The 27,298-nt window shown below is 49.4% G+C and overlaps 1 protein-coding gene across 1 annotated transcript in view; it reads right to left on the reverse strand.

Moving 5' to 3' along the window:
* Positions 1 to 27,298, reverse strand: part of NUP210L (nucleoporin 210 like) — a 33,377-nt gene that overhangs the window by 2,515 nt on the left and 3,564 nt on the right. The window contains exons 7-33 of the mRNA XM_058159793.1: positions 26,159 to 26,299; positions 25,528 to 25,665; positions 25,294 to 25,449; positions 24,641 to 24,839; positions 23,798 to 23,943; positions 22,589 to 22,810; positions 21,554 to 21,727; positions 20,650 to 20,842; positions 20,384 to 20,472; positions 19,360 to 19,464; positions 19,154 to 19,255; positions 18,382 to 18,510; positions 17,576 to 17,703; positions 16,366 to 16,498; positions 15,691 to 15,753; positions 15,319 to 15,498; positions 14,193 to 14,273; positions 12,869 to 13,000; positions 12,068 to 12,226; positions 10,361 to 10,452; positions 9,378 to 9,552; positions 8,644 to 8,819; positions 7,979 to 8,199; positions 6,420 to 6,556; positions 6,118 to 6,241; positions 5,228 to 5,377; positions 21 to 268 (exon numbers count right to left, since the gene is read on the reverse strand). Of these exons, the coding sequence (XP_058015776.1) occupies positions 21 to 268; positions 5,228 to 5,377; positions 6,118 to 6,241; positions 6,420 to 6,556; positions 7,979 to 8,199; positions 8,644 to 8,819; positions 9,378 to 9,552; positions 10,361 to 10,452; positions 12,068 to 12,226; positions 12,869 to 13,000; positions 14,193 to 14,273; positions 15,319 to 15,498; positions 15,691 to 15,753; positions 16,366 to 16,498; positions 17,576 to 17,703; positions 18,382 to 18,510; positions 19,154 to 19,255; positions 19,360 to 19,464; positions 20,384 to 20,472; positions 20,650 to 20,842; positions 21,554 to 21,727; positions 22,589 to 22,810; positions 23,798 to 23,943; positions 24,641 to 24,839; positions 25,294 to 25,449; positions 25,528 to 25,665; positions 26,159 to 26,299 (3,993 nt within the window). The remainder of the gene's footprint in view (positions 1 to 20; positions 269 to 5,227; positions 5,378 to 6,117; positions 6,242 to 6,419; positions 6,557 to 7,978; positions 8,200 to 8,643; positions 8,820 to 9,377; positions 9,553 to 10,360; positions 10,453 to 12,067; positions 12,227 to 12,868; positions 13,001 to 14,192; positions 14,274 to 15,318; positions 15,499 to 15,690; positions 15,754 to 16,365; positions 16,499 to 17,575; positions 17,704 to 18,381; positions 18,511 to 19,153; positions 19,256 to 19,359; positions 19,465 to 20,383; positions 20,473 to 20,649; positions 20,843 to 21,553; positions 21,728 to 22,588; positions 22,811 to 23,797; positions 23,944 to 24,640; positions 24,840 to 25,293; positions 25,450 to 25,527; positions 25,666 to 26,158; positions 26,300 to 27,298) is intronic.

Raw genomic sequence — 27,298 nt, forward strand, 5'->3', positions numbered from 1 at the left:
GTGTCACTTTTTCAACCTACCTCGATGGCTTCCGTCACTCTCCTGGCCCCCAACACCAAGATCTCACTGGTCATTTGTGAACTGCTCAGGACAATTTCGCTCTGGTTGAGGAAGAAGGCGGGTAAAAAGGGAACCGTGACCCGTTGGGTTTCCCGAGTTTGCTCGCTGCGGAGAGCGGCGGACACGTCCACGAAGCCCTCAGTCGTGCTGAGGGCCAGCAGGTCCTCCTCGGGGTGGTCTTTCACCGTTACCAGGCAAGCGTAGAGCCCTTGAGGGGAGCCAGGAAGAAAGAGACTCTTTAGGAGCTGCCTTCGGAATGCCTGGATTCCAGGTGCTATTCAGGGGAAAAAAGCCACTCGGGACGAGACACCGGAATGGGAGTTTCACAGGTGTGTGCCTCTGAATTAGGAAGTGGAAAAGCTGGTGGGCTAAAATGTAAACTTTCCTAAGCTCCAAAAAGAAAATTAAGACTTTCTTAAGCTTGAGAACGTGGTGGCTCAGTGGCTAAGACGCTTTGTTGATTGAAAGGTCGGCAGTTCAGCGGTTGGAATCCCTAGTGCCGCCTAATGGGGTGAGCTCCCGTGACTTGTCCCAGCTTCTGCCAACCTAGCAATTCGAAAGCACGTAAAAAAATGCAAATAGAAAAATAGGGACCGCCTTTGGTGGGAAGGGAACAGCGTTCTGTGCGCCTTTGGCGTTGAGTCATGCCGGCCACATGACCACAGAGACGTCTTCGGAGAGGGCTGGCTCTTCGGCTTGGAAATGGAGATGAGCACCGCCCCCTAGAGTCAGGAACGACTAGCCAATATGTGCGAAGGGAATCTTTACCTTTACCTTTAAGCTCAAGAAAGGAAAGGAAGTTCCCCTACAATATAGGAGAAATTGTTCTCATGGTTTCCAAGACCACATTTAAATATTCTCTGAAAAAGATGGGAGACCCCCCCCCCCACTCCCTGGTCACAGGAGTTGAAGGCAGCCACGCGTGGAAGGCGGCCTCCCAATTCCCCAACTGGGAAGCAAAGATGCCACTGGTTCTCTTTCGGCCCACCTTTATCTGGGTAAAATGCCGGCTGGATGTGAAATATTTTGCTGGCTGGAATATCCAGGATGCTGGGGTTGAAATTCAGTTGGCAGATCAGCTGGGATTCTGGAGAAAGCAGGTCGGTAATGGCCCGAATTTGCTCAAAACTACAAGGACCTAAAACAAGACACAGGATATATTCAAGCTGTGCAATTTAGGATCTATCCATCCATCCATCCATCCATCCATCCATCTATCATCCATGAATCAATCTACCTATCGATCTATCCATGAATCAATAAATCAAATCTATCTATCTATCATCTCTCTCTCTCTCTCTGCCAACTCATCATCACTGCAATCAATCAATCGGAATGGAGCTAGAAGGGACTTGGAGGTTTTCTAGCCTAACTCCCTGGGGGCTCAAGTAGGAGACCCGATCTATATCATTTTAGACAAATGGCTGCCCAGTGTCTTCTTAAAACCCCCCCAGTGATGAAGCATCCACAACTTCTGGTGGCAAGTTGTTCCACTGATCCATTGTTCTCACTGTGAATCTGACTCAGTTTTTATGGATGAGGTCATAAGGGATAGATCAAAATGGCTGGGTCTCCCAGACACACCCCACCCCAAGAGAAAACCAAACAGGATAATCCTGGTTAAGTGCAGCCAGCTTTCTGATCAATAATAATAGCTCACTTTTTTGCATTTTTTTTCCTCCTTTGCAGGGTGCTCTTTCCGGCGAAAGCAACATTAAAACAGTGGACACTTGGCACGGGATGGGTTTGGGAACTATGGGAACAGTTGCCGGTTGCGACCCTGGCTTTCTTTGGGGCACCGATGGAAGTATATTATGCAGTGGAGTTGGGGGGAACATGTGAGAGTTATTTTTTTGAGGGGTTGAGTTACTTGCCACCAACGGTGGCTATTGGATAAGGGAGGACACCCCACTTCCCTCGTGGCTCTGACACTGTCCTTGTAGCCTTACCCATTTCATTCAATAAACTTTGGATATAAAGACAATTTTGTTTGTTTTTCCCTTCTGAGGGGTCCCCCCTGGCCACCCCATGTCCTCCACTATCATATTTTGGTTTGAACAGGGGCGTCTTCTACCTTGAAGAGTGGTCGGGCCGCTCGTAGAGATGAAAACCCGGAATTCGGAGGCGTTGGCGGCGTTGGTGAGGAAGTTTTTGGGCCCGAGTTGAAGGCTAAGTCTCAACGGGCTATGAACGACGACCTGGGAAAGGCAGATGAGAGAAGACTGTGAAGAAACGTTAAAAATAAATAAATAAATAAACTTGTCTCCGGAAGCTGTTTCCGAACTCAGAAACAAAATGGTATCGCGTTAAAATGAGGGGTTTATTCATACCCGTCGCAAAAACACATACACACACACACACACGAGACGCTTCTACCTCTCGGTATGTTTTGACTATTCCTGGGATTTCGTGGAAGACGGTGGCTTTTCCCGGGTGTTTTGCGAACGTCGCTCCGCTCACTACGTCCATCTCCAGCACGTCGCTGGGGCTGATCTGCCAGGTGCCAGGCTCTCCTATAAAAGAGAAGAGAAGGTTCTTTTCTTGATGGGCAAAAGGGAGACGAGGATGGGATTCCAGGCTTTTAAAAGCATTTAGTGCAAAAACACTCCTGGATTATGCATTTGGCTAGATTACGGCCTGGAGGGTCGTTCGCAAAATACTGGGCATTTAGAACCATTTGAGGAAAAGAAAAGCGAAACTTGAAGAAGGGCCTAAATAAGGCCTCTGACTGGCATCAGACTAGAACAGATGGTGGCTGAGCAACATGGTTTAGGTCTTCTAGCCACTGGAGGAGCAGCGAGAGATACGAATTCACTGCTCCGAGTGAGCTTGCTTATCTCCCGGAAAGTTGGGAGAAAGCAGAGACGGCCTTTGGAAGCTCTTCCTCTAACTTGCAACCTGAAAAGGTCATCTGAATCTCTCAGGGTTTATTAGCTCATACGGGTAGCCCCCAACTTACAACTATTCATTTAGTGACCGTTTGGAGTTATGTCGGCACAGGAAAAAAGTGACATGGAGCCGTTTTTCATACGGACGTCCGTTGCAGCTTTCCCCGCAAGATTCAGACGCCCGGCTCATATTTATGACGGTCGCAGCGCCGCCCCCCCCCCCCGGAGGTCACAGCAAAGTCAGGGGGGAAAGCCAGATTCTCTTCAAGACACTGGTTCGCTTAACAACCGTGGCAAGAAAGGTCACACAATGAGGCGAAACCCACTTAGAGCAATGTCTCACTTAGAATAGAATAGAATAGAATAGAATAGAATAGAATAGAATAGAATAGAATAGAATAGAATAGAATTTTTATTGGCCAAGTGTGATTGGACACACAAGGAATTTGTCTTGGTGCATATGCTCTCAGTGTACATAAAAGAAAAGATACGTTCATCAAGGTACAACATTTACAACACAATTGATGATCAATATATCAATATAAATCATAAGGATTGCAACACTTAGCAACCGAAGGGTTCGCTGAACAACAGCGGCAAGTCATGGGGTAAAACGGGGCAGAACTCCCTTAATCCTTGTCTTGCTTAGCAACAGAGACGACTGGCTCACTTGTGGTCATAAGTCAAGGACTGCCTCTGTAGTTCATCGTTTAACGACCCCATAATCCCTTGCGGAGTGGAGTCAGGGCAACTGAATGGAGCTAGCAGAGTGTTTTACTGGCCGGATGCCTTTCATGTCACCAATGCGGAGTTTTGTTCAGCAGATAATATTCTCAGTGTGCTCAGAGAGAGAAATATCTGCCTCTACCTAGGATCGAACTCACAGCCTCCCGATTATGAGGCGAGAGGCTCCACCTCTAGGCCACCGCACCACTCAAAGGAAGCCTCTGTAGTGTAACTGGGAGTAGGGAGGCAGGGGGCCTGTCCTTGGAGGGTGAGAACAACACAACCCCCCTCCGCCCCCCAGGAGAGGCTATTCCACTGACCTTCCTGGTTAACCAGGGGTGTGCTGAAGCAGACCACGTCTCCCACAGCCAGCGGGGCGGAGAGATGGGGCCCGATGGCGTGCTCCACAGGGACAGAAATGTAATCGGCCATGCCTGGGTGTCTCTCGTCCCAAACTCCCACTAGGGTCACGCCTCGGTTCACGGCTTGAGCGCTGTAGGTGTAATTCTGGTTGCTGGGCCGGATCAGCAAGAGGTCATCTCTAAAAATGAAGCCGGTGGAGAGAAATGAACGACAGGTAATCCTTGGCTTACGACCGAGGATTACGACCAACGGAGCCCAACATTTCTGTCACGTGCCTGAAGTGAGTTCTGACCCGTCTGAACCACCTTTCTTTCCCCAGGGGTTCAGTGAATCTGGCCTTCCCCATCGTCAAAAGGTCACAAAAGGGGATGACAAGACCCTGGAACAGCTGCGACCGTCATAACTATGAGCCAGTCGTCCAGCATCTGAATTTTGCTCACATGACCATGGGGGATGGAGCGGCGGAAAAACGGTTCTAAGCCCATTTCTTTTTTGTGCCGTTTAACTTCAGTCACTAAACCAACCTCCCACCCACCCCCAGCTGCTTTCCAGAGCAGCATCCCCTTGAACCCGCCTCTCCCACGGAGGGTGGGGAGCAGATGACACATACCTGTTCAAGGCCAGGTGCAGGTGGTTGTTCTGTGCGTGAAACCTGACCCCAGCGCTGTCGAAGAACCGAACGGTGAGAGTCAGAGCCATGCCCAAGGGAAACGCCAGCAGAGGAGCCCGAGTGGCTGTGTAGAGTTTTGGGGTGCTGCTGAACTGCAGGTAAAAATGCAAATAGAAAAATAGGGACCGCCTTTGGTGGGAAGGGAACAGCGTTCTGTGCGCCTTTGGCGTTGAGTCATGCCGGCCACATGACCACAGAGACGTCTTCGGAGAGGGCTGGCTCTTCGGCTTGGAAATGGAGATGAGCACCGCCCCCTAGAGTCAGGAACGACTAGCCAATATGTGCGAAGGGAATCTTTACCTTTACTTTTAAGCTCAAGAAAGGAAAGGAAGTTCCCCTACAATATAGGAGAAATGGTTCTCATGGTTTCCAAGACCACATTTAAATATTCTCCGAAAAAGATGGGAGACACCCCCCCCCACTCCCTGGTCACAGGAGTTGAAGGCAGCCACGCGTGGAAGGCGGCCTCCCAATTCCCCAACTGGGAAGCAAAGATGCCACGGGTTGTCTTTCGGCCCACCTTTATCTGGGTAAAATGCCGGCTGGATGTGAAATATTTTGCTGGCTGGAATATCCAGGATGCTGGGGTTGAAATTCAGTTGGCAGATCAGCTGGGATTCTGGAGAAAGCAGGTCGGTAATGGCCCGAATTTGCTCAGAACTACAAGGACCTAAAACAAGACACAGGATATATTCAAGCTGTGCAATTTAGGATCTATCCATCCATCCATCCATCCATCCATCTATCTATCATCCATGAATCAATCTACCTATCGATCTATCCATGAATCAATAAATCAAATCTATCTATCTATCATCTCTCTCTCTCTCTCTGCCAACTCATCATCACTGCAATCAATCAATCGGAATGGAGCTAGAAGGGACTTGGAGGTTTTCTAGCCTAACTCCCTGGGGGCTCAAGTAGGAGACCCGATCTATATCATTTTAGACAAATGGCTGCCCAGTGTCTTCTTAAAACCCCCCCAGTGATGAAGCATCCACAACTTCTGGTGGCAAGTTGTTCCACTGATCCATTGTTCTCACTGTGTCAGGAAACGTCTCCTTACAGTATTTTCCTTTGGCCCAAAGAATTTATAAAATTAGAAACGCAGACACAAGAGGAACCCCCAATTTCTTCATATTTGGTTTGTGTCTTTCCCAGGAGTGTGTCTTTGTGGGGGACAAAAGTGGGGGGGGGGCTTCTTTGCTCGTGAAAGAAATATTTCTGTGTGCCCCTCTAACTCCTCTAAGTATATTTTCTAATCTCTCTAAAGAGAAACAGGATGGCTGTTTTAAAAACACAGTCAAGACTGGGCTCGTGGTTTGTTTGTTTTTCCCTTCTGAGGGGTCCCCCCTGGCCACCCCATGTCCTCCACCATCATATTTTGGTTTGAACAGGGGCGTCTTCTACCTTGAAGAGTGGTCGGGCCGCTCGTAGAGATGAAAACCCGGAATTCGGAGGCGTTGGCGGCGTTGGTGAGGAAGTTTTTGGGCCCGAGTTGAAGGCTAAGTCTCAACGGGCTATGAACGACGACCTGGGAAAGGCAGATGAGAGAAGACTGTGAAGAAACGTTAAAAATAAATAAATAAATAAACTTGTCTCCGGAAGCTGTTTCCGAACTCGGAAACAAAATGGTATCGCGTTAAAATGAGGGGTTTATTCATACCCGTCGCAAAAACACACACACACACACACACACGAGACGCTTCTACCTCTCGGTATGTTTTGACTATTCCTGGGATTTCGTGGAAGACGGTGGCTTTTCCCGGGTGTTTTGCGAACGTCGCTCCGCTCACTACGTCCATCTGCAGCACGTGGCCGGGGCTGATCTGCCAGGTGCCAGGCTCTCCTATAAAAGAGAAGAGAAGGTTCTTTTCTTGATGGGCGAAAGGGAGACGAGGATGGGATTCCAGGCTTTTAAAAGCATTTAGTGCAAAAACACTCCTGGATTATGCATTTGGCTAGATTACGGCCTGGAGGGTCGTTCGCAAAATACTGGGCATTTAGAACCATTTGAGGAAAAGAAAAGCGAAACTTGAAGAAGGGCCTAAATAAGGCCTCTGACTGGCATCAGACTAGAACAGATGGTGGCTGAGCAACATGGTTTAGGTCTTCTAGCCACTGGAGGAGCAGCGAGAGATATGAACTCACTGCTCCGAGTGAGCTTGCTTATCTCCCGGAAAGTTGGGAGAAAGCAGAGACGGCCTTTGGAAGCTCTTCCTCTAACTTGCAACCTGAAAAGGTCATCTGAATCTCTCAGGGTTTATTAGCTCATACGGGTAGCCCCCAACTTACAACTAGTTCATTTAGCGACCGTTTGGAGTTATGTCGGCACAGGAAAAAAGTGACATGGAGCCGTTTTTCATACGGACGTCCGTTGCAGCTTTCCCCGCGAGCAAGATTCAGACGCCCGGCTCATATTTATGATGATGTAGCGCCGCCCCGGAGGTCACAGCAAAGTCAGGGGGGAAAGCCAGATTCTCTTCACGACACTGGTTCGCTTAACAACCGTGGCAAGAAAGGTCACACAATGAGGCGAAACCCACTTACAGCAATGTCTCGCTTAGAATAGAATAGAATAGAATAGAATAGAATAGAATAGAATAGAATAGAATAGAATAGAATAGAATAGAATTTTTTATTGGCCAAGTGTGATTGGACACACAAGGAATTTGTCTTGGTGCATATGCTCTCAGTGTACATAAAAGAAAAGATACGTTCATCAAGGTACAACATTTACAACACAATTGATGATCAATATATCAATATAAATCATAAGGATTGCAACACTTAGCAACCGAAGGGTTCGCTGAACAACAGCGGCAAGTCATGGGGTAAAACGGGGCAGAACTCACTTAATCCTTGTCTTGCTTAGCAACAGAGACGACTGGCTCACTTGTGGTCATAAGTCAAGGACTGCCTCTGTAGTTCATCGTTTAACGACCCCATAATCCCTTGCGGAGTGGAGTCAGGGCAACTGAATGGAGCTAGCAGAGTGTTTTACTGGCCGGATGCCTTTCATGTCACCAATGCGGAGTTTTGTTCAGCAGATAATATTCTCAGTGTGCTCAGAGAGAGAAATATCTGCCTCTACCTAGGATCGAACTCACAGCCTCCCGATTATGAGGCGAGAGCTCCACCTCTAGGCCACCGCACCACTCAAAGGAAGCCTCTGTAGTGTAACTGGGAGTAGGGAGGCAGGGGGCCTGTCCTTGGAGGGTGAGAACAACACCACCCCCCTCCGCCCCCCAGGAGAGGCTATTCCACTGACCTTCCTGGTTAACCAGGGGTGTGCTGAAGCAGACCACGTCTCCCACGGCCAGCGGGGCGGAGAGATGGGGCCCGATGGCGTGCTCCACAGGGACAGAAATGTAATCGGCCATGCCTGGGTGTCTCTCGTCCCAAACTCCCACTAGGGTCACGCCTCGGTTCACGGCTTGAGCGCTGTAGGTGTAATTCTGGTTGCTGGGCCGGATCAGCAAGAGGTCATCTCTAAAAATGAAGCCGGTGGAGAGAAATGAACAACAGGGAATCCTTGGCTTACGACCGAGGATTACGACCAATGGAGCCCAACATTTCTGTCACGTGCCTGAAGTGAGTTCTGACCCGTCTGAACCACCTTTCTTTCCCCAGGGGTCCAGTGAATCTGGCCTTCCCCATCGTCAAAAGGTCACAAAAGGGGATGACAAGACCCTGGAACAGCTGCGACCGTCATAACTATGAGCCAGTCATCCAGCATCTGAATTTTGCTCACATGACCATGGGGGGATGGAGCGGCGGTCGGAAGTGTGAAAAACGGTTCTAAGCCCATTTCTTTTTTGTGCCGTTTTACTTCAGTCACTAAACCAACCTCCCACCCACCCCCAGCTGCTTTCCAGAGCAGCGTCCCCTTGAACCCGCCTCTCCCACGGAGGGTGGGGGGCAGACGACACATACCTGTTCAAGGCCAGGTGCAGGTGGTTGTTCTGTGCGTGAAACCTGACCCCAGCGCTGTCGAAGAACCGAACGGTGAGAGTCAGAGCCATGCCCAAGGGAAACGCCAGCAGAGGAGCCCGAGTGGCTGTGTAGAGTTTTGGGGTGCTGCTGAACTGCAGGTAAGAGACTGGGGCCACCTGGGTAGAAAACGGGGCAGTCTCAACTCCAACTGGGGTTTAAAGAGGCTGCCCCATGGGACGAGGCAGGACTCTTCCGTAGGGGTGAAATGCGACCGGTTTGGGATGGTTTGTCGGAACTGGTAGTGAAAATGCTACCGATTCCCCTGAACTGGTAGTAAGAAAAGGCTTTAAAAAATAAAAATAAAAATAAAAAGTTCCCACAATCAAGAGGCACAGCTGATTGTCAAAGCTGATCTTCAGAACTTTTTTTTTAACTTTTTTTTTTTTAGCCTTTTTTTACTACCTATTGCCTGAATTTTTGCGTAAAGTGTGGTAAGTTTGCTTTTGAGCTCTCTGTGACTCTGTGAGGTTCCTGCTTGTTGCAGGGGCCGTTCTGTGTGACGTCCAGCTGCTTTTGCATTGTGTGTGAGTCAAGTTGTGTAGCTTTTGTGTTATTTTCGTGTAAAGTTGTGATAGTTGGTTTCCCTGGTCACATGACCACCAAGCCACCCCCCCACAGAACCTGTAGGGGAACTTTTTTTGAGTTTCACCACTGCCCCCTCCTCCCCCACTTACCCGCACACCGGTGATGACCGTCTGGTTGGCGCCGAAGAGCTCCAGAGAGGTCACCTCCAGGACCGCTGTCCCCGTGACGGCCCCAGCCTTCAAGAGGCCGTGCCCGTCCTCTTCGATGACCGAGGAATTCGGGAAGCACTGCAGGATCTGGGTGCTGACAAAGGCGGCTCCGTCCCTAAAGAGAGGAAGGGAGAGAGAAAACAAAGCCCCCACTTTGGGTAAGAAAGGGAGGAAATTATGGGGGCTCCATCGCTGGAGCTTTTCAACACAAGGCTGGACAACCATTTGGCTGAAATACTGTAAGGTAGGGTGTCGGGGTAATGATGATTTAAAGCTGACCAGCCACTGTAAGGCTGTGGACCAGGATGAGTCAGCAGGGTTATTGCCGCTTTAAGAAGCTGTCTATATAAGGGAGGCCACTAGAGGGCGTATCTCTCGCTCCTCGTGTATCACTCTCCTCGTTGTGTTCTATCTGCATTGTAGTTCTCTGCGTAGAGTTGAAGACTGCTTGCCTGGTATGTGCCTCTGACATATTCTATGTCCAAATTGAACGGCCTTCCCTCAAGGGAGAAGGAGGGATGCGACCTCATCTGTCTCCAGTCTACAACACAATCCTTTCAACAGTTCCAAGAAGGCTCCACACCCCTTTGCACTACTCAGGTGGCCCTGAGGACACAGATAAACCTCCAAGTGGCCTCAACGGCCCTCTAACAGGATGCATGACCAGCTGTCTACAAGGTGTATCAATCCTTCCATTTCTCCACCGTCCGGTCAGAGCTGAAGAAGCTTCTTGGATGAGAAGAGAAACGTCTTCAAAGATAAAGCAGAAAGTCTGGTTGACTCCTGCAAAAAAGCACCTTTGGGAACAACCAGGAGCTGAGACATCTCTGAAGGCAGAACTGTGTACGTAGAGCACCTGATTTCCGATCACCTCTGCAGAGAAATACAGTATTGAACCTGTCTGAGAGAATCGTCCCTGGTACCTGTTTGTAAGTAACTTGAGCTGCGAATTCATGGACATCAGGATCTGCTCCATGGGACACTCCGGAGAAAAGAGCTGAAGTTTGTCAAAGACCTGTAAGGGGAGAGAGAGAGAGAGAGAGAGAGCTGAAGGGACTTCCACCCTGGAGAGGACCGTGCCTCCAATTTCAACATTCAAGGCTGCAGGTTTTCAGGAAAGGTTTGCTCGGGATAGTATCAGGACTCCTACCATGATGGGCAGAGGGTTGGACTACTAGATGTTTTCCAAGATCCCTTCCGGCCTTGGGATTCCTTGAGAACAGCCAAGGCTGAGGAAGACCAAGCTCCAGCCTTAAGCAGAGGGTTGGACTAGACCAGGGGTCTCCAACCTTGGCAACTTTAAGACTTGTGGACTTCAACTCCCAGAGTCCCTCAGCCAGCAAAGCTGGTTCTTTTAAGACTTGTGGACTTCAACTCCCAGAGTCCCTCAGCCAGCAAAGCTGGTCCCTTTAAGACTTGTGGACTTCAACTCCCAGAGTCCCTCAGCCAGCAAAGCTGGTCCTTTTAAGACTTGTGGACTTCAACTCCCAGAGTCCCTCAGCCAGCAAAGCTGGTCCCTTTAAGACTTGTGGACTTCAACTCCCAGAGTCCCTCAGCCAGCAAAGCTGGTCCCTTTAAGACTTGTGGACTTCAACCCCCAGAGTCCCTCAGTCAGCAAAGCTGGTCCCTTTAAGACTTGTGGACTTCAACTCCCAGAGTCCCTCAGCCAGCAAAGCTGGTCCCTTTAAGACTTGTGGACTTCAACCCCCAGAGTCCCTCAGTCAGCAAAGCTGGTCCCTTTAAGACTTGTGGACTTCAACTCCCAGAGTCCTCAGCCAGCAAAGCTGGTCCCTTTAAGACTTGTGGACTTCAACTCCCAGAGTCCTCAGCCAGCAAAGCTGGTCCCTTTAAGACTTGTGGACTTCAACTCCCAGAGTCCTCAGCCAGAAAAGCTGGTCCCTTTAAGACTTGTGGACTTCAACTCCCAGAGTCCCTCAGCCAGCAAAGCTGGTCCCTTTAAGACTTGTGGACTTCAACTCCCAGAGTCCCTCAGCCAGCAAAGCTGGTCCCTTTAAGACTTGTGGACTTCAACTCCCAGAGTCCCTCAGCCAGCAAAGCTGGTCCCTTTAAGACTTGTGGACTTCAACTCCCAGAGTCCCTCAGCCAGCAAAGCTGGTCCCTTTAAGACTTGTGGAGTTCAACTCCCAGAGTCCTCAGCCAGCAAAGCTGGTCCCTTTAAGACTTGTGGACTTCAACTCCCAGAGTCCCTCAGCCAGCAAAGCTGGCCCCTTTAAGACTTGTGGACTCCAACCCCCAGAGTCCCTCAGCCAGAAAAGCTGGCTGAGGAACCCTGAGAGTTGAAGTCCACAAGTCTTAAAGTTGCCAAGGTTGGAGACCCCTGGACTAGACAATCTCCAAGGTCCCTTCCAGTCTTGGGATTCGAACCACCGAACTGCCAACCTTTCTGATCGCTCAGTGTCTTAGCCACTGAGCGATGTTCAGTTCCTTTCTTGGGAACAGCCAAGGCTGAGGAAGGCAGACCAAGCTCCAGCCTCGGAAAACGGGGGTTCGACTAGGTGACATCCAAGATCCCTCCCAGCCTTGGGATTCCTTGGAAGCAGCCGAGGCTGAGGAAGGCAGACCAAGCTGAAGGGAAGACGTGCCGATCAGCTCTTCTCACCATTCCTTACCAGGATCTGGACCTCATCCAGGAGTTCGGTGACGTTTCCTTCGAACTGTCCGGCTTTGGCGTCCGAAGTCTGCACCGCCACCCTGATGCTGGTCCTGCCTGCGGCTCTGGTCTGGACCACCATGGCAAAATTGCTCTCCGGAGGAAGGGCCAGGGAAATCTGGTGGGAAAAGCCCCTGGAGGGTGAGGAGGTGGGCCGCAGATTGCAGGTGGCAAGTCCTCGATTTACGACCGCAATTTCTGTTGCTACGGGAGACATTTCCTCAGCAAGTTTTGCCCTGTCTTACAACAGTGCTGAAAGATTCGCCGCAGTGGCAAAGTTATGTCGCGTGGCTGTTAAGTGAATCTTAACTTTTGCACTTGCAGAGGTCAGAAGGTCGCAAAAGGGGATTGCGAGCGTCGTAAATACGAGTCCGTTGCCAAGCATCTGAATTTGGATCACGTGGCCACGGGGGGGGGGGGAAATGCCGCAATGGTCACAAGTGTGAAAAACGGTCGCGTCTCACTTTTTTCCCCCCCACTGCGGTTGTAACTTAGAACCGTCACTAAATGAATAATAACATCAAGTCAAGGGACTGGCAGTGTCCTTATGCATAGAATAAGTCTATTGAAACATCAATAAATATCAATATCTTTGCGTTTATATTCTGACCCCCAGAATTCCCCAGCTAGTTGAAGTCCACTCAACTTAAAGATGTCCTGCTTGAGAAACGCTGCACGGAAGATTTTTTTTTGGGGGGGGGGAGGGCTAAAACGGGGTCAGAGAGTTTGAAAGGAAGGGGAGGGGGGGGGTCTTTCACACCTCCGAGTGCCTGGGGAGAAGATCCAGGATGTCTCGTTTGCTCACTGCCCAGTGGAAGGTCAGGGGTGGGCGAGAGTTCCCGAAGGAGAAGGGAGTCAGGGTGCTGCTCAGCCCCACAACGTACACAGGCATCTGGAAAGAGAACAGAATAATCGAATTGGGAGGGACCTTGGGGGGGGGGGTCTTCTAGTCCAACCAATCACATCCCCCCCCATGCCCGTGATGGCGAACCTGTTGCACGTGTGCCAGAGGTGGCACGCAAAGCCCTACCTGTAGGCATGTGTGCCCGCCGGTTGCTCTTCGCGGGCACTGGAGTACTGGAAAAACGGCCAAAAAAGCATGCCATTTTTCGGGCCTTTTTGGGGGGCATTTTCAGGGTGTTTTTTTGGGGAGATTTTGGCCAAAAAAACAGCCCTGAAAACAGCTAAAAAACAGACCATTTTCCAAACGGTTTCAAGCCATTTTTCGGGGGGGGGGGGAAATGGCTCTGGAAACAGCCCAAAATGGCCTGAAAACAACCCCAAAAACAGCCAAAAACCAGGCATGCGCGCACCAGCCAGCCGGTCTTCGGGTCTCTGGCCCTGCGATGTGAACACATGCCACATGGCATGCACGGGTGTTCCAGTTTGGGCACTCAAGTGCCATTCCAAACCAGTGGCTGTCCAGTCTCTTCTTGAAAACCTCCAGTGATGGAAAAGGGAGGGAAGGACTGAAGTGCCTACCGTTCCTGTCCTAATGTTCCCTTTGATTGAATCCAATTTTATATAGTTATTAACATACTTATGATTGTATTTATGCCTATATATCATACAGTTATGTCATGCTTCTGATTATATATACTGTTGTGACAAATAAAATAAAATAAATAAAAAATAAAATAAAAGGAGGAATAGAGATCGATGGGTAGATAGATAAATAGGTAGATGGAAGGGAAGGGAAGTGAAGGGAGGGAAGGAAGGAAGGAAGGAAGGAAGGAAGGAAGGAAGGAAGGAAGGAAGGAAGGAAGGAAGGAAGGAAGGATGGATAACAGTATAACAGCATTGGAAGGGGCTTTGGAGGTCTTCTAGTCCAACCCCTTGCTCAATATATATGCTCAGTTAACCCTGTTAACTCTCCACACTCTTTTTTTGTGCTATTTATTCTAAATGGTCTGTGAATGGTATGTACGTGTGTGTGTGTAATATATATATAATCTGAGAGTGTAATCTATGGATCGTCCAAGTTTCAAAGTATTATGGGGGCGGGGGATGACACCCTCCCTTAGTGACCCACAGATTTTCACGGATGGGGTGTGAGACACAACAGGGTCACTCGCTGGACCCACCTGAGTGCCGGTGACGAGTCGGGTGGCCGGGGCGTGGATTCGAATCATCCGCAGCTCAACCACTTCCAGCTCGACCTGATCCTGCGGAAGGAAGATGGTTTGGAGCCCCTTCCTCCTCCAGCCTCCGTGCGTAGGTAGCCCTTGACTTACGACCACAGGAGGTGCCCGAATTTCTGTGACTAAGAAAGGCAGTTGGTGGGCCACACCCATCTTTGTTTTCAGTGAGTTCTAAAAGGCCGGTAAATGGCCATAAGTCGAGGAGTACCTGCTTTTCAGGTGACACAGAACAATTCCCAGCCCTCCGGATTCACAATCCTAATTCGTGCATCTGCCCCTGCCAACTCAGAGCCACGCCAGATCGGTTGGGTTCAACCCATCATCATCCCTCCCCACTCCTGGCGAGGAAGACCAGGGGGAGACCACGTGGATAAGGACGGCCATTTTCCTGCACGGCTGCCAGGAAGGGGGAAGGCCCCACAAGCAGCAGAAAGCGATGGGTTTGGGAGTTGGTGACCGTCGGAAATAGAATAGGTTTAATTTCTATTCTTAAGAATAGAATAGAATAACAGAGTTGGAAGGGACCTTGGAGGTCTTCTAGTCCAACCCCCTGCTTAGGCAGGAAACCCTACCCCACTTCATGGTTATCCAACCTCTTCTTAAAAAACTTCCAGTGTTGGAGCATTTACAACTTCTGGAGGCAAGTTCTTCCACTGATTGATTGTTCTCACTGTCAGGAAATTTCTCCGTATTTCTAAGCTGCATCTCTCCTTGATTAGATTCCACCCATTGCTTCTTGTCCTGCCCTCAGGTGCTTTGGAGAATAGCCTGACTCCCTCTTCTTTGGGGCAGCCCTTGAGATATTGGAAGACTGCTATCATGTCTCCCCTAGTCCATACCTAGACATTCCTGCAACCAGTTCTTCATATGTTTTAGCCTCCAGCCCCTAATCATCTTTGTTGCTCTTCTCTGCATTTTTTCTAGAGTCTCCACATCTTTTTTACATCGTGGTGACCAAAACTGAATGGCCGGGAGGGAGAGGCATGGAAGGGATACAATCAAGGGGTCCCAGGTAAAAGAACACCATTTGCCAGCCCCTCCCATCCCCTCCCCCCGCCAAGAAACCTACTTGGGAGAAGACAATGACTTTTCCCGTGTCTTCGTTGACAGCCCGAATGGTGCCCAGGATAAAGGCTGTGCCCACGGCCTTGGCAGTGATCTGTCCCAGCCCGTTGACCTCGGCCACGGTTTGGTTGCTGATCGAAAAGTGGATCAGGGATTGAGGCTGGGGTCCCCCTTCCGACATCACCTGCGGTTGGAGGCAAAACAAATTGGGGGGGTCAGGAAGACTGTTGCACGGGGAGTCTGCTTTAAAAAAAACCCAAAACTCGACCCTATTCTCCACTCCGGTGAGCTGACTTCATCTGGGGGTGACAACCCACCTTCGAAGAGAGGCCGCGACCCATAAACCGGCATTGTCTGCTTGGGATCCTGGACTCACCTGCATCATGTTGTGGGGGATGAGGCTCGTTTTTTCGGGGAACAGCCTGAAGGGGGGGAAGACCTGGCAAGACACCCAACAGCATCAAGTTAGTCTTGGGAGAGGGAAAGAAATAAAAAGATAAGCATGTGGCAACATCTGCCGAGGAACAAGCTACAATAATACGTGGTAAAAAAAAAATTGACAAATCTTTTAATTTTACAAATCTCTTAACTGAGGAAGATTTTAACTTGCAAACCTGTTTTAATTTGCAAGTCTTCAAATGTATGAAGGTCTTCACTTGCAAATCTTTTTTTGATTCGCAAATCTTTAAACTGACCAAAAAAAATTAGCTGGAAAACCTTTTGAATTTATAAAGATTTTCATTTCCTTAAATTTATAGCAATTTTCATTTGCCTTAATTTGCAAACCTTTAAAGTCATAACGATTTTCACCCGTTTTAATTTGCAAATCTTTAAACTGATAATGATTTCCGTTTGCAAGTCTTTTAATTTGCACATCTTTTAATTTACAACGCTTTTAAGGGATCGATCACCGGGGAAGAAGAGTGGTTCAAAACTGAAAAATCAACTGATCAATCAATAGAAAGTTTGTCACTGATTTTATAGACGTTGGCAAAGTCTCTTCCAAGCGATTTCTAACAGGGCTTTGAGGGTTAGGCTTGCGCGTCATTACCTCCACTTTCCGTGGCGGGGACATGAATTTGACTCCCATTTTGTCCCAAGCTGTGGCCACTAACGTCGTCTGGCCAACTGCCACGGCTCGGAGCATGTAGACTTCGGAATAATCGCCGAGTTCCTCCATTGGCCTGCGAGAACCGGAGGCGAAAGACTTACATAACAAAGAGAATTGGGAGGGACCTTGGAGGTCTTGTAGTCCTACGCTCCTCTGCTCAAGCAGGAGACTTTATACCAGGGGTGTCAAACTGTTGAGACTTTATACCAGGGGTGTCAAACTGGACTTCTTCATTATAGTTCTCCTCTGTCGGGTGGGGGGGGGTGGAGTGGGGTGGCGGGGGCTGGGGAGATGAGACAGATGCCTTCTACAGCACCCTGACGGCTAAAATGGGGTGTGGGGGGACTGCGCACTGCCCCCTCTGCTCCGTTTTTTGGCCTGAACAGCCTCCTGCAGCATGTTACTGATCAAAACGGGCTGAAAACAGGCCAAAAACCGCCTGTGCACTCTGCTGGCAAAAACAGGCCATGCAGGCTGAAAACATTTTAGCTGGCACAGGTATCAAGGGCCAGTCCTTTGATATTTTCAGGATCCCGTCTGCGGGCCTTGAGTTTGATAAGGTAAAGGTTCCCCTCGCATATACGTGCTAATCGTTCCCGACTCTAGGGGGCGGTGCTCATCTCCGTTTCAAAGCCGAAGAGCCAGCGCTGTCTGAAGACGTCTCCGCGGTCATGTGGCCGGCACGACTCAACGCCAAAGGCGCACGGAACGCTCTTCCCTTCCCACCAAAGGTGGCCCCTATTTTTTCTACTCGCATTTTTTATCTGCTTTCGAACTGCTAGGTTGGCAGAAGCTGGGACAAGTCACGGGAGCTCACCCCGTTAAGCGGCACTTGGGATTCGAACCGGTGAACTGCCGACCTTCGATCGACAAGCTCGGTGTCTTAGCCACTGAGCCACCACATCCCTTTTCTTCTTTTTCTTTTTCTTTTTTTTTGAGTTTGATACCCCTACTTTATACTGTTCCAGTAGTTGAAAACCTCCAGCGATGGAGCACCCACAATTTCTGGAGGCAACCTGTTCCCCTGATTAACCCTTTCTCAGCCGCAAGCAATGCCCCAGTCTGGAGGGATTCTTCCCCACTTGCCCCCGGGGGGCAGCTGGAGGCAAGGGGGACCAGGCCGAAGGTTCTGCAGGAGGGGAAGACTTACGTCAGGCTCACAATTGGGGAGGCGGCTTTCAGCTGGAGGTGCATGTAGGTGAAATATTTGCTGCGGAAAGCAGAACGGTGAGACCCCAACACTCGCACCGAGACCAACAGAGATTTGCCAATCTCAACCTGGCAGGAAGGAACAAAAATTTTTATTCTTTGCCTTACTGTAAAGAGAGTCCTTGAGTTACGACCGTCAACGGAGCCCTTCCCTTACAGTCATGAACGGGTTCGATGGTGGTTTTTTTTTTTTTGGTGGGGGTCGCTCCAGTTCATTTAGTGACCGTTCGAAGTTACAACGGCGCCGGAAATAGTGACCGAGGCACGTTTTTCACACAGCATCCCCACAAATTGCGTGATTTACATTCCGACGCTTGGCAACTGACTCGTATTTATGACGGTCGCAGTCTTCAGGAGCCCTTTCGCGACCGTCTGATGAGCCAAGTTCAAGCCAGATTCGCTTAACAGCCATGTGACTAATTCTAACAATGGCGGGGATTCACGAAAAAGGGGATAAAATCCACTGAAATATTTTTTTTCACTTAATGACATAAACGTCGGCTTAGTTGTGGTCGTTGTTGAGGGCTACCTGCAAACAGAAGGCGATGGATATAAACCACGAAGGGATCCGTCATAAGTCGAGGACTACATGCCAAAGGTCAGGGAAACTAAGAAGGCTCTGAGGCCAGTGGGGGTCATGGGAGAGACAAGCCTGGATCGGCTGTTTCTTTAGGGAGGAAAGGTCTTTAGGGAGAACGGATCATGGCTAAACGATGGTCAGACATGGTTATCTGGCGTCCTCCTCACCTTGTCAATGAGATCCACCTCCAATTCGTACATGTTTGATACTCGCAGGTAAGCTGTAGCCGGTCCTAAGAATGCGAGGCAGAGATCGTAGACCTCCAGGGCCAAAGAACCAGGCAGGACAGGAACCACCTGGAAAAAGGACACAAGGAACCCAAACTGGGAGGGTAGAGTCGGAGCTGTGCTGTGTGTTCGTAGTTGTGTTTTAATCCAGTTATAATTCCCTGGCAAATCTAATAGTTCACTTTAGGAACATTGTGGTTTCTAGGATTAGCATGAATACGATGCTAACAACCAAAAAAGGAAATATTGATTTCGTGGATCAGAAGATCTTCTGCAGAACAACAGCTGAACTTCCCACGTGTTACGGAACATCTGAACTTCCAACGTGTCCTACAGAACATGTGAACTTCCCACGTGTCCTACAGAATATCTGAACTTCCAACGTGTCCTACAGAACATCTGAACTTCCAACGTGTCCTACAGAACATGTGAACTTCCAACGAGTCCTAGAGAACATGTGAACTCTAACATGTCCTACAGAACTTCTGAAGTTCCAGCATGTCTTACAGAACATCTGAATTTCCAACGTCTCCTAGAGAACATCTTTTGAACTTGTAACAACCAACTGAAATGACAACCAACTTAAGCTTCCTGAGCTTCAAGATGGTTGTGAGGGTCGTATGAAATTAAGGAGACAGGACTATCTAACATGCTGGTCTCTCTCTTCCCCGCAGAAGGATCTCCAAGCATCACCTGCCACCTAGGCACTCACTTGGATGGCGCTCTCTGTCTCCAGGTAGGTGATGTTTGCCATGTCCTGTGTGCTGCTGTTGATGAGGAAGTACCCAGAGCCTTCCACCAGAGCAAAGACCTCCTAGGTGGGACACAAGCACCAGAAATGTTGTCAAGGCTTCTGAATCTCAAAGAGAAGCATTGTTTCGGCATCCCAGAGCTGACCGAAGCCATCCTTGGTCCTACCTTGACATCGGGATGGTTGTACAAGGTGACGTTATCGGGGACCACCGTCACATCCTCAACCAACAAGAGTTCCACAGCTGCAGAAGCAGGAGAGTTAGAGACCTCCTAAATGCACAACAAAATCAACAGCGAGTGTCTAGGCAGGAGGTTCTGCCCGTATGGAGGCTTATTGTTCCTTCTACACCAGGGGTTGGCAACCTGGGGGCTCTGGAGCCGCATGTGGCTCTTTCATCCCTCTGCTGCGGCTCCTTGTTGCTGGTCGGCTCCACAATTGATAGGACTTTCAGTTAGGAGAGGTAGAAGAAAAAGGATGCTACGCTAGGAGTCATCTCTATGGTGGGGGAAGCGGACTTCTGGTCAGCAGAGGAAAAAGGATGCTGCTCTAAGAGTGTGCGCATGTGCAGAGCTGCCGGAAGACAAGAACTCAGAAAGCAGGGTCGACTCAGGAGTAAAGCCACACCTTGGAGATGATTGGCCCTTCCCATAAGAAACAAAAGAGGAGCGAGTGAGGAGGGGGCTTTTGCAAAAAACAATTCGGTCGGTCGGTTGGTCGTTTCAAGAGTGGAAACGAAGTTCTGTTCATGACTCTAAGAGACTCTGTGCCAAGTTTTGCCTTACTCTGCGTTTGGGAAACAAGTTACGCGGCAGCTTGCCAAGCGAGATAAGGTTTGTGTTGATAAATATTCCTTTGAAAAACCGTTTGGACAAGCCTTGCTGACTGTGAATGAAAGGAATTCACAGTCGTGTAAATGAAAGAGGTTTTGCTGGGACCAATTCCTGCTTCTCAAGGGAGCCTAGGTCAGAACACCCAGCAACCTTGTGGCGTCGCCTAACGGCCCATTTTTTTCCATCTTGCCTTCTGGGATGACAACACACAACAGGTCCTGATCTTCTTCTGTGTAAAAGCTCTTTAGATATTTCAGAGAGGTCTATCGCACCCCGGTTGGGTCTTCCCTTCTCCAAACTTAAAAATATCCTCACCCACCCGTCCCCATCTTCTACCCGACCTTCCCCTCGCACTCACTTTTGGGCTGCCTCTCTCGGAATATTTCACAAAGTTGACCGCAATCAGAACTGTCCCTTTGATCTGATGGACCTCTAACAGCTGGTGTCCTGGGAGGAGCCCAACGGACAAGACAGGAGAAAGGGGGGGGACAAAAAAAAAAAGAAAAAGAGAGAGACGTCAGAAGAAAACTTCGCGAATGCTATCTGGAGAAGACGCGGGTCCTCTTAAGAGAAAATGGCTGAGGGACGTGTTGCTTTGCTGGAAGAGAGAATGGTGAAGCACACCGTGGAGCCTTGTCTGTCCGGTCCCGTCGTCCTTGTCCACCATTTGCATGGATCTTGGGTGAGTGAAGCGAGCGAGGCTTTCATTGGCCGAGGTCCACTCCAGGATCAGGGAAGAAAAGTTGTCAAACTTTCTCCGGTGTTGGTCAAACAGAGCTAGCTCCAGAATGGTGTTTCTAAGACTGGAAACAGGGACCTGAAAGCATAAAAAAATATTTTTAAAAAAACGTTTCATTTTAGAGGCACCTGGAGAAGGGTATGAGTTGTGGGGTCCTTTTGGTGCTCTCTGCTTACCAAACCAGCACTGATATTGTTCCCTAGTTGGGTCATGAAACGTCTGCAAGAAAACCACCCAGCTCAGAGAGCACCAAGGACCCCACACACACAGTTCAACCCTACAAAGCTACAGATATTCTCTTTTAAAGCTACGAGTCCCACGCTAATTGTTAATTTTGCAAAGGAAAGGAAAGGCATCTTGAAATGTCTTAACTAGAGGATTAGAAGGAAAAGATTCAGAAGCGATTCATCAAGATAGATAACCGATTTTTTTTTTTAAAAAGAAACCTAACTCCATCAACTGAAAAGCTGCTACGAAGGAACGCAAACGTTGATCAGCGATATTTAGCCAGGCCGAGGTCTGCATTTCAGATTGGTGGATCTGGGCATTTTGATTTTTGGTGGGGCTGAAGAATTTAGCCACCGACGTTCCACTCAGCCACTAACTGACCTTCTAGCCAAATCGCTAACGTTTCGCTGCATTAAGTGGTTATAATTTTTCTCGGCCAATAAAACAAACTTGAAAAGCAAACTTCAAAAGGTGAGCAGCTGTTCCTTTGAAGGCCCTATTTCCCCCCCCCCCCAGACGAGAGGCCGCCTCCAAGCGGAAGGCTTCCCCACCCACACGTACCAATTGCTTGTGGTGTTGAGGCAAGGGACACGGCGGCGCGCCGGTGGCCAGCTTGTACACGGGCGTAACGGCCATGCTGGCTGGATGGGCACATATGAAGTTGACTTGCACCATCTCCACGGCGGGGCTGGGGTTCAGCACTCCGGGGTGGTTGCCCACCTGGAAGGTGAAGACCTTTGGGGAACAAAGCAAAGGTGGGGGGATCGTTGGTCTGAGCTTTGCCAAGAGTTGAGGTACCCGCTACCGAAAGGAGAAGGAAGCAGAAGTAGCTCTCAAAGCGTTCTAGCACTACACACAGTCTACGTTGGTGTTTCTCAGCCCAGGAAACATGAAGAGGGAATCACAGGATTGGAAGGGACCCTGGAGGTCTTCTAGTCCTACCCCTTGCTCAAGCAGGAGACCCTATACTATATCAGAAAAGTGGCTGTCCAGTCTCTTCTTAAAAGCCTCCAGTGCTGGAGCATTCACAAATTCGGGTGGCAAGCCGTTCCACTGTTAATTGGCCTCACTTTCAATAAATTTCTCCTTAATTCCAGGTTGCTTCTCTCCTTGGTTAGTTTCCACCCATTGCTTCCTGTCCTGCCTTCAGGGGCTTTGGACCAGAGCTGGGATTCAGCAGGTACTGACCAGTTCCGGAGAACTGGTAGCAGAAATTTTGAGAAGTTCGGAAAACCGGCAAATACCACCTCTGGCTGGCCCTGCCCCTCATCTATTCTCTGCCTCCCGAGTCTCAGCTGATTGGCTGGGTCTTCTTTTGTTGCCCTGTTCTTCGTATGTTCAAGTCCCAACCGTCCATGCTGATCGGTCAAGCAAGACTGACTTGAGCCAGGATTTGAATAGGGCTTCTGGGAACCGGGGTCTAATCTTTCTGCAGGGCGGGCTGTGGAATTCTGGGAGTTGAAGTCCACATACCTTAAAGCCTGCCAGCTGCAGAATTCTGGGAGTGGAAGTTTCCCACTTCGAGAAACGCTGCTCTAAAACCTCGGCTATCAAGTCCACCTTCGGGTAGAAATCATCCACCCCCTTCCTTTTTACCTGCTCCCCCAATTCCAGACAGGTGACTCGGTAAATGTACTGGTTCTGCTTCCTCCGAGCCGGCAGCCGAAGTTCCGCCACCTGGAATTTCTTCTTATCGTCCATTTTCAGCTCCAGGAAGAAACGGGATGGCTCTAACACCCAGGGCCCGGGCCCCCCCTCAAAGACCATCTCCTTTAGGGAATGCCAGGTGATCAAGGCCAACTGCACGGGGTTCACAGCCTGGAGAAAAAGGGGAAAGAAATTGTGGGAAAACGGGACTTTCCAGTTTAGAGCAGAGACGCCTGTTAGATCAACCTCAGGGGTGAAATGCTACTGGTTCACCCGAACCGGTAGGAAAAAAAATGCTACTGGTTCCGTTATTTCCAACTATCAGCTGCGCAGCGCGATTTATATTCGCTAGAAAGGAGGAAATCCAGCAGAAATCGCGCAGCACAACTGTTCCACCCCCCCTACTGTTCTTCTTACCTTTGCAGGCTCAGGCTCAGCACTGCGCCGTAGTACATGTGGTGCGCATGCGCGTGAACCGTGCGCTTGGCGTGCACCGCACATGCGAAGCAAACCAGTAGCGAAGCAAACCGGTAGCAGACTTCAGAGCATTTCACCCAGTGGTGGGATTCGAATGATTTAACAGCCGGTTCTCTGCCCTAATGATTTCTTCCAACAACCAGTTCACCAAACTGCTCAGAAAGTTAACAACCGGTTCTCCCGAAGGGGTGCGAACTGGCTGAATCCCACCACTGATTTCACCCTTGGCCAACCCCGCAAGGCTGAAAAGTCCCTTGTGAGAGTGAGATGGGTGGCAGATAAGTTTAATCAATCCATATGTATAGATCACCCAATATATATACAAGCCGGGTTGGGTGATTTGGGGCCAGTCACTCTCTCCTGGCCCTGGAAAGCAGGCAATGGAAAAACCTCGCCAAGAAAACTGCAGGGACTTGACCAAGAGTCCAAAACTAATCTCCCCCCTAAAAATGTGGAGGAACCCTGGCAGAATCATTGCTTACGGTGCCCACAAAGACTCGGTTTCCAGAATGACCGACAGTTTTTCAAATGGAGGGCTCAAGTTTTCTGCAGCCAGAACCAACATCCTTGATGGCTCTGAAACTCTCAATTAATTAATGACTGCAGAAATGAGGAAACACACATACACACACACAAGCTTCCCACCTTGAACCCAAGGCCAGGCTGAGATTCCCTCCTCACCTTGAGGGGTTCGTAAGCTGCGAAAGTGGCGCTGGTTTCGAAATACTCCTCAAAGACGGTGACGCTGGCCGTCACTAGTGTGTGCCCCAGGGACTTCGCCGTGAGCTGGATGGTGGAGCAGAAGGTGGCGCCGATTTTCTGCTTCCCTGCAAAACCAGATCGTGGCTGATTCAGGTTTGAGCTTCGATGGGGGGAGGCCGAGGACTACGAGGACCATAATCCAACCCTTTCCAATCTCCTAAGCCCTTAGGTATCGATCCCCCAGGCTAGAAAGTGGGAGACCGTGAATCCTAGTCTTGCCTTAGGCACGAAAGCCGGCTGGGTGACTTTGACGCAATCACCAGGAGACTGGGAGTTCCAGTCCTGCCTTAGGCACGAAAGCTGGCTGGGTGACTTTGGGTCATTTCCTCCCTCTCAACCCAACCTCCCTCACAGGGTTGTTGTTGTTGTAATAGGAAAAAAGAACAGAAGGGAGGACGGAGTTACTGATACAGATTCGCAGAGTTGGAAGGGACCTTGTAGGTCATCTAGTCCGACCTCCCCACCCAAGCAAGCGACCCTACAGCGTTTCTGACATATTAGGCATGTTCGCCAGCTTGAGTTATTTGTTAAAAAAATAAAATAAAAGGCAGGATCAAAATTAAACAAATCAGCAGCTCTGTTGTTATTTCTTTCATCAAATCAGAAATCTGCCCAATATTTGATGTGCACAAGAGTTTGATGGGAGGCAGGTGCCTCCCTGCGTAGAACTGCCTCCGGGCCAAATTCTGGCCTAACCTGCCCCCAAAGGCGGCCACGATTAAACCAGGAAAGCTGGTCTAATGTAAATCTGGGGTTAATTACCTTCTTCGCTCAAGGCGAACACCCCTTGCTTGTCCATGCTGACATCCAAAGCCAGAAGCGAGCAGTCGGTGAAAGCGGTGGCCGTCCCCGTCTTCTTCTCCACGTGGTACATGGCGAGTTGCACCTCCAAGGTCTGGCCGATCTCGGCGTCGGCGTGGAAGGGCAGGAGCTCCATCTTGGACAGCTTCAGCACATACACCTGGGTGGGGGGAGTGCAGACGTTGAAAGCACCTGGAAGGCCCATCATCCTCCCACGGGGGAGGGGGGAGGGGGGGGCTGCTACTATACAGTTCGTCCTCTCGCCTTGGGGATGGAATTTGGGTCGTACAGGTAGTCCTCGACTCACGACCGGAATTGAGCCCAGAGTTATGGTCGGAAGGCCAGACACTCATGTGACTGGAAAGTAGTTTTCTGGTCTTTTTTGCAGCGGGTCATTAAGCGGACGCCGTGGCTGTTAAGCCAGCGAGACGGTTGTTAGGCAAGCTCATTTATTGGGCGGCAGCGACTTACAAGTGTTCCCTTTTTTCCCCCCCCACCAAGCCCAAATTTTGTTCAGCTTATCTGAGATGGCCCTCCCCTAATCCTGTCGATTAGGCCTAACTTCTAAGTTACTGGGTGCATCGCTGAGTGGTGACCTTTCCTGGCTCGCTTGCCTGGATTTCTCCAAAGTGGAAGGGATTCTGCACGTCTCTGGCCTGCACCGCGCTTTGCCCCTCGGTGAGTCCCGCGGCCACGACGCCTTTGACGGTGACGGTGGCCACCGACTGGTTGGAGGAGGTCCAGGTGAAGTTGCCGCTGCCCCCGTCCACCTGCAGAAAGGCGGGCGAGGATTCAGAGGAAATAATGGACGCCCTCCCCGCAAAATGGAGTCAAATGCCGCAGCTGACCTGGACTTTATGGCGGTACAAGAGGTCCAGAGAATGGTAGGGGAAGGCTAAGAAGGAAGGGGTCAGCGTGATGGGAAGGTAGATCTTCATTTCTTGCTCGTGGCTGATGGGGGAGACAAAATAATCTTCCAAGCCGCTCTGCAGGCAGAATTTTTTAAAAGGTGGGGTGAGATATATTTCTTCCTTCCTTCCTTTCCTTCCTTTCTCTCTCTCCTTCCTTCCTTTTCTTTTTTTTCTCCTCCCCTTCTCCTCCACAAACCTCATTCCCTTCTAGCACTCAGATTGGTAACTATCTGGGTCATGAAACGTCTGCAAGAAAACCACCAAGCTCAGAGACCACCAAGGACCCCACAAAATAATCTTTGAATTGGGCAAAATCATTTAAACAGCCCCAAGTTCTTTTACTCGGTTCAATATTTTAATTAACTGTGCTAAATATATCAGGGCTGAGCCCTTCCCAAATCACCCTGTGCCCTGCCCATTGTTGTTGTTTTTTAAATCCTAGGACCAGTAGGAGATCAAACGTGCCGAGTTGTCCCTCTTTAAAGTTATTACAATGATGGCTTTCAAACTCAAGAAACCAGGTGAGGGGAAATTCCTCAGGTGGGGAAGAGCCTTTTGGGGTTCCTACCTGGAGAAGAACAGACAGCAACATGGCTTTAATCACCGTCACACCTTCCTTCAGGACCTGAACGATGTGATAGGAGCCGTTCGCGGAAGACGTGAACTCCTCGAAATATTCCTGGGGAAACTGGTGAGTTATTCGGAGATTCTGGAAAGGCAAAAGAATAATAATAATAATAATAATAATAATAATAATAATAATAATAATAATAATAACAACAACAACAACAACAACAACAACAACAATTGAAAAAGACCTTAGCAGGAAAAGGGAAAACTTATTAGCAAGCCGGGGTGGAGGATATGCAGATCTGTATGGCGTTCCTTAGAATGAGTTAGAATAACGGAGTTGGAAGGGACCTTAGGCAGGAAACCCTACACCACTTCAGACAAGTGGTTGTCGAATCTCTTCTTTAAAAACTTCCAGTGCTGGAGCATTTACAACTTCTGGAGGCAAGTAGTTCCACTGATTCATTGTTCTCACTGTCAGGAATTTTCTCCTTAGTTCTAAGTTGCTTCTCTCTTTGATTAGTTTCCACGCATTGCTTCTTATCCTGCCTTCAGGTGCTTTGGAGAATAGCTTGACTCCCTCTTCTTTGGGGCAGCCCCTCAAATACTGGAAGACTGCTATCATGTCTCCCCTGGTTCTCCTTTTCATTAAACTAGACATCCCCAATTCACGCAACCGTTCTTCATATGTTTTACCCTCCAGTCCCCTAATCATCTTTGTTGCTCTTCTCTGCACTCCTTCTAGAGTCTCAACATCTTTTTTACATCGTGGCGACCAAAACGGGATGCCATATTCCAAGTGTGGCCTTACCAAGGCATTATAAACTGGTATTAACACTATCCCTCTGTTGATGCAGCCCAGAACTGTGTTGGCTTTATTGGCAGCTGCTGCACATGGCTGGCTCCTATTTAAATGGCCGTCCATTTAAACAGAGTCATAGTGCAAGATTACGGGTAGTCCTTGACTTACGACTGGTTACTTAGCAACCATGAGACGTTCCAACGGGCCTACCTGGGGAGCTGGATTTGACATTTTGACGGTGGGGTCCCCTCCCGTGGTGACATGACTGGACTTTGGGGGCTTGGCAACCAGGCCACAGTTATGACCCTTTGCAGCATCCTGTGATCACATGACTTT

The sequence above is a fragment of the Ahaetulla prasina genome, chromosome 17 (genome assembly GCF_028640845.1).
Source record: "Ahaetulla prasina isolate Xishuangbanna chromosome 17, ASM2864084v1, whole genome shotgun sequence".
Classification (NCBI taxonomy): Eukaryota; Metazoa; Chordata; class Lepidosauria; order Squamata; family Colubridae; genus Ahaetulla; species Ahaetulla prasina.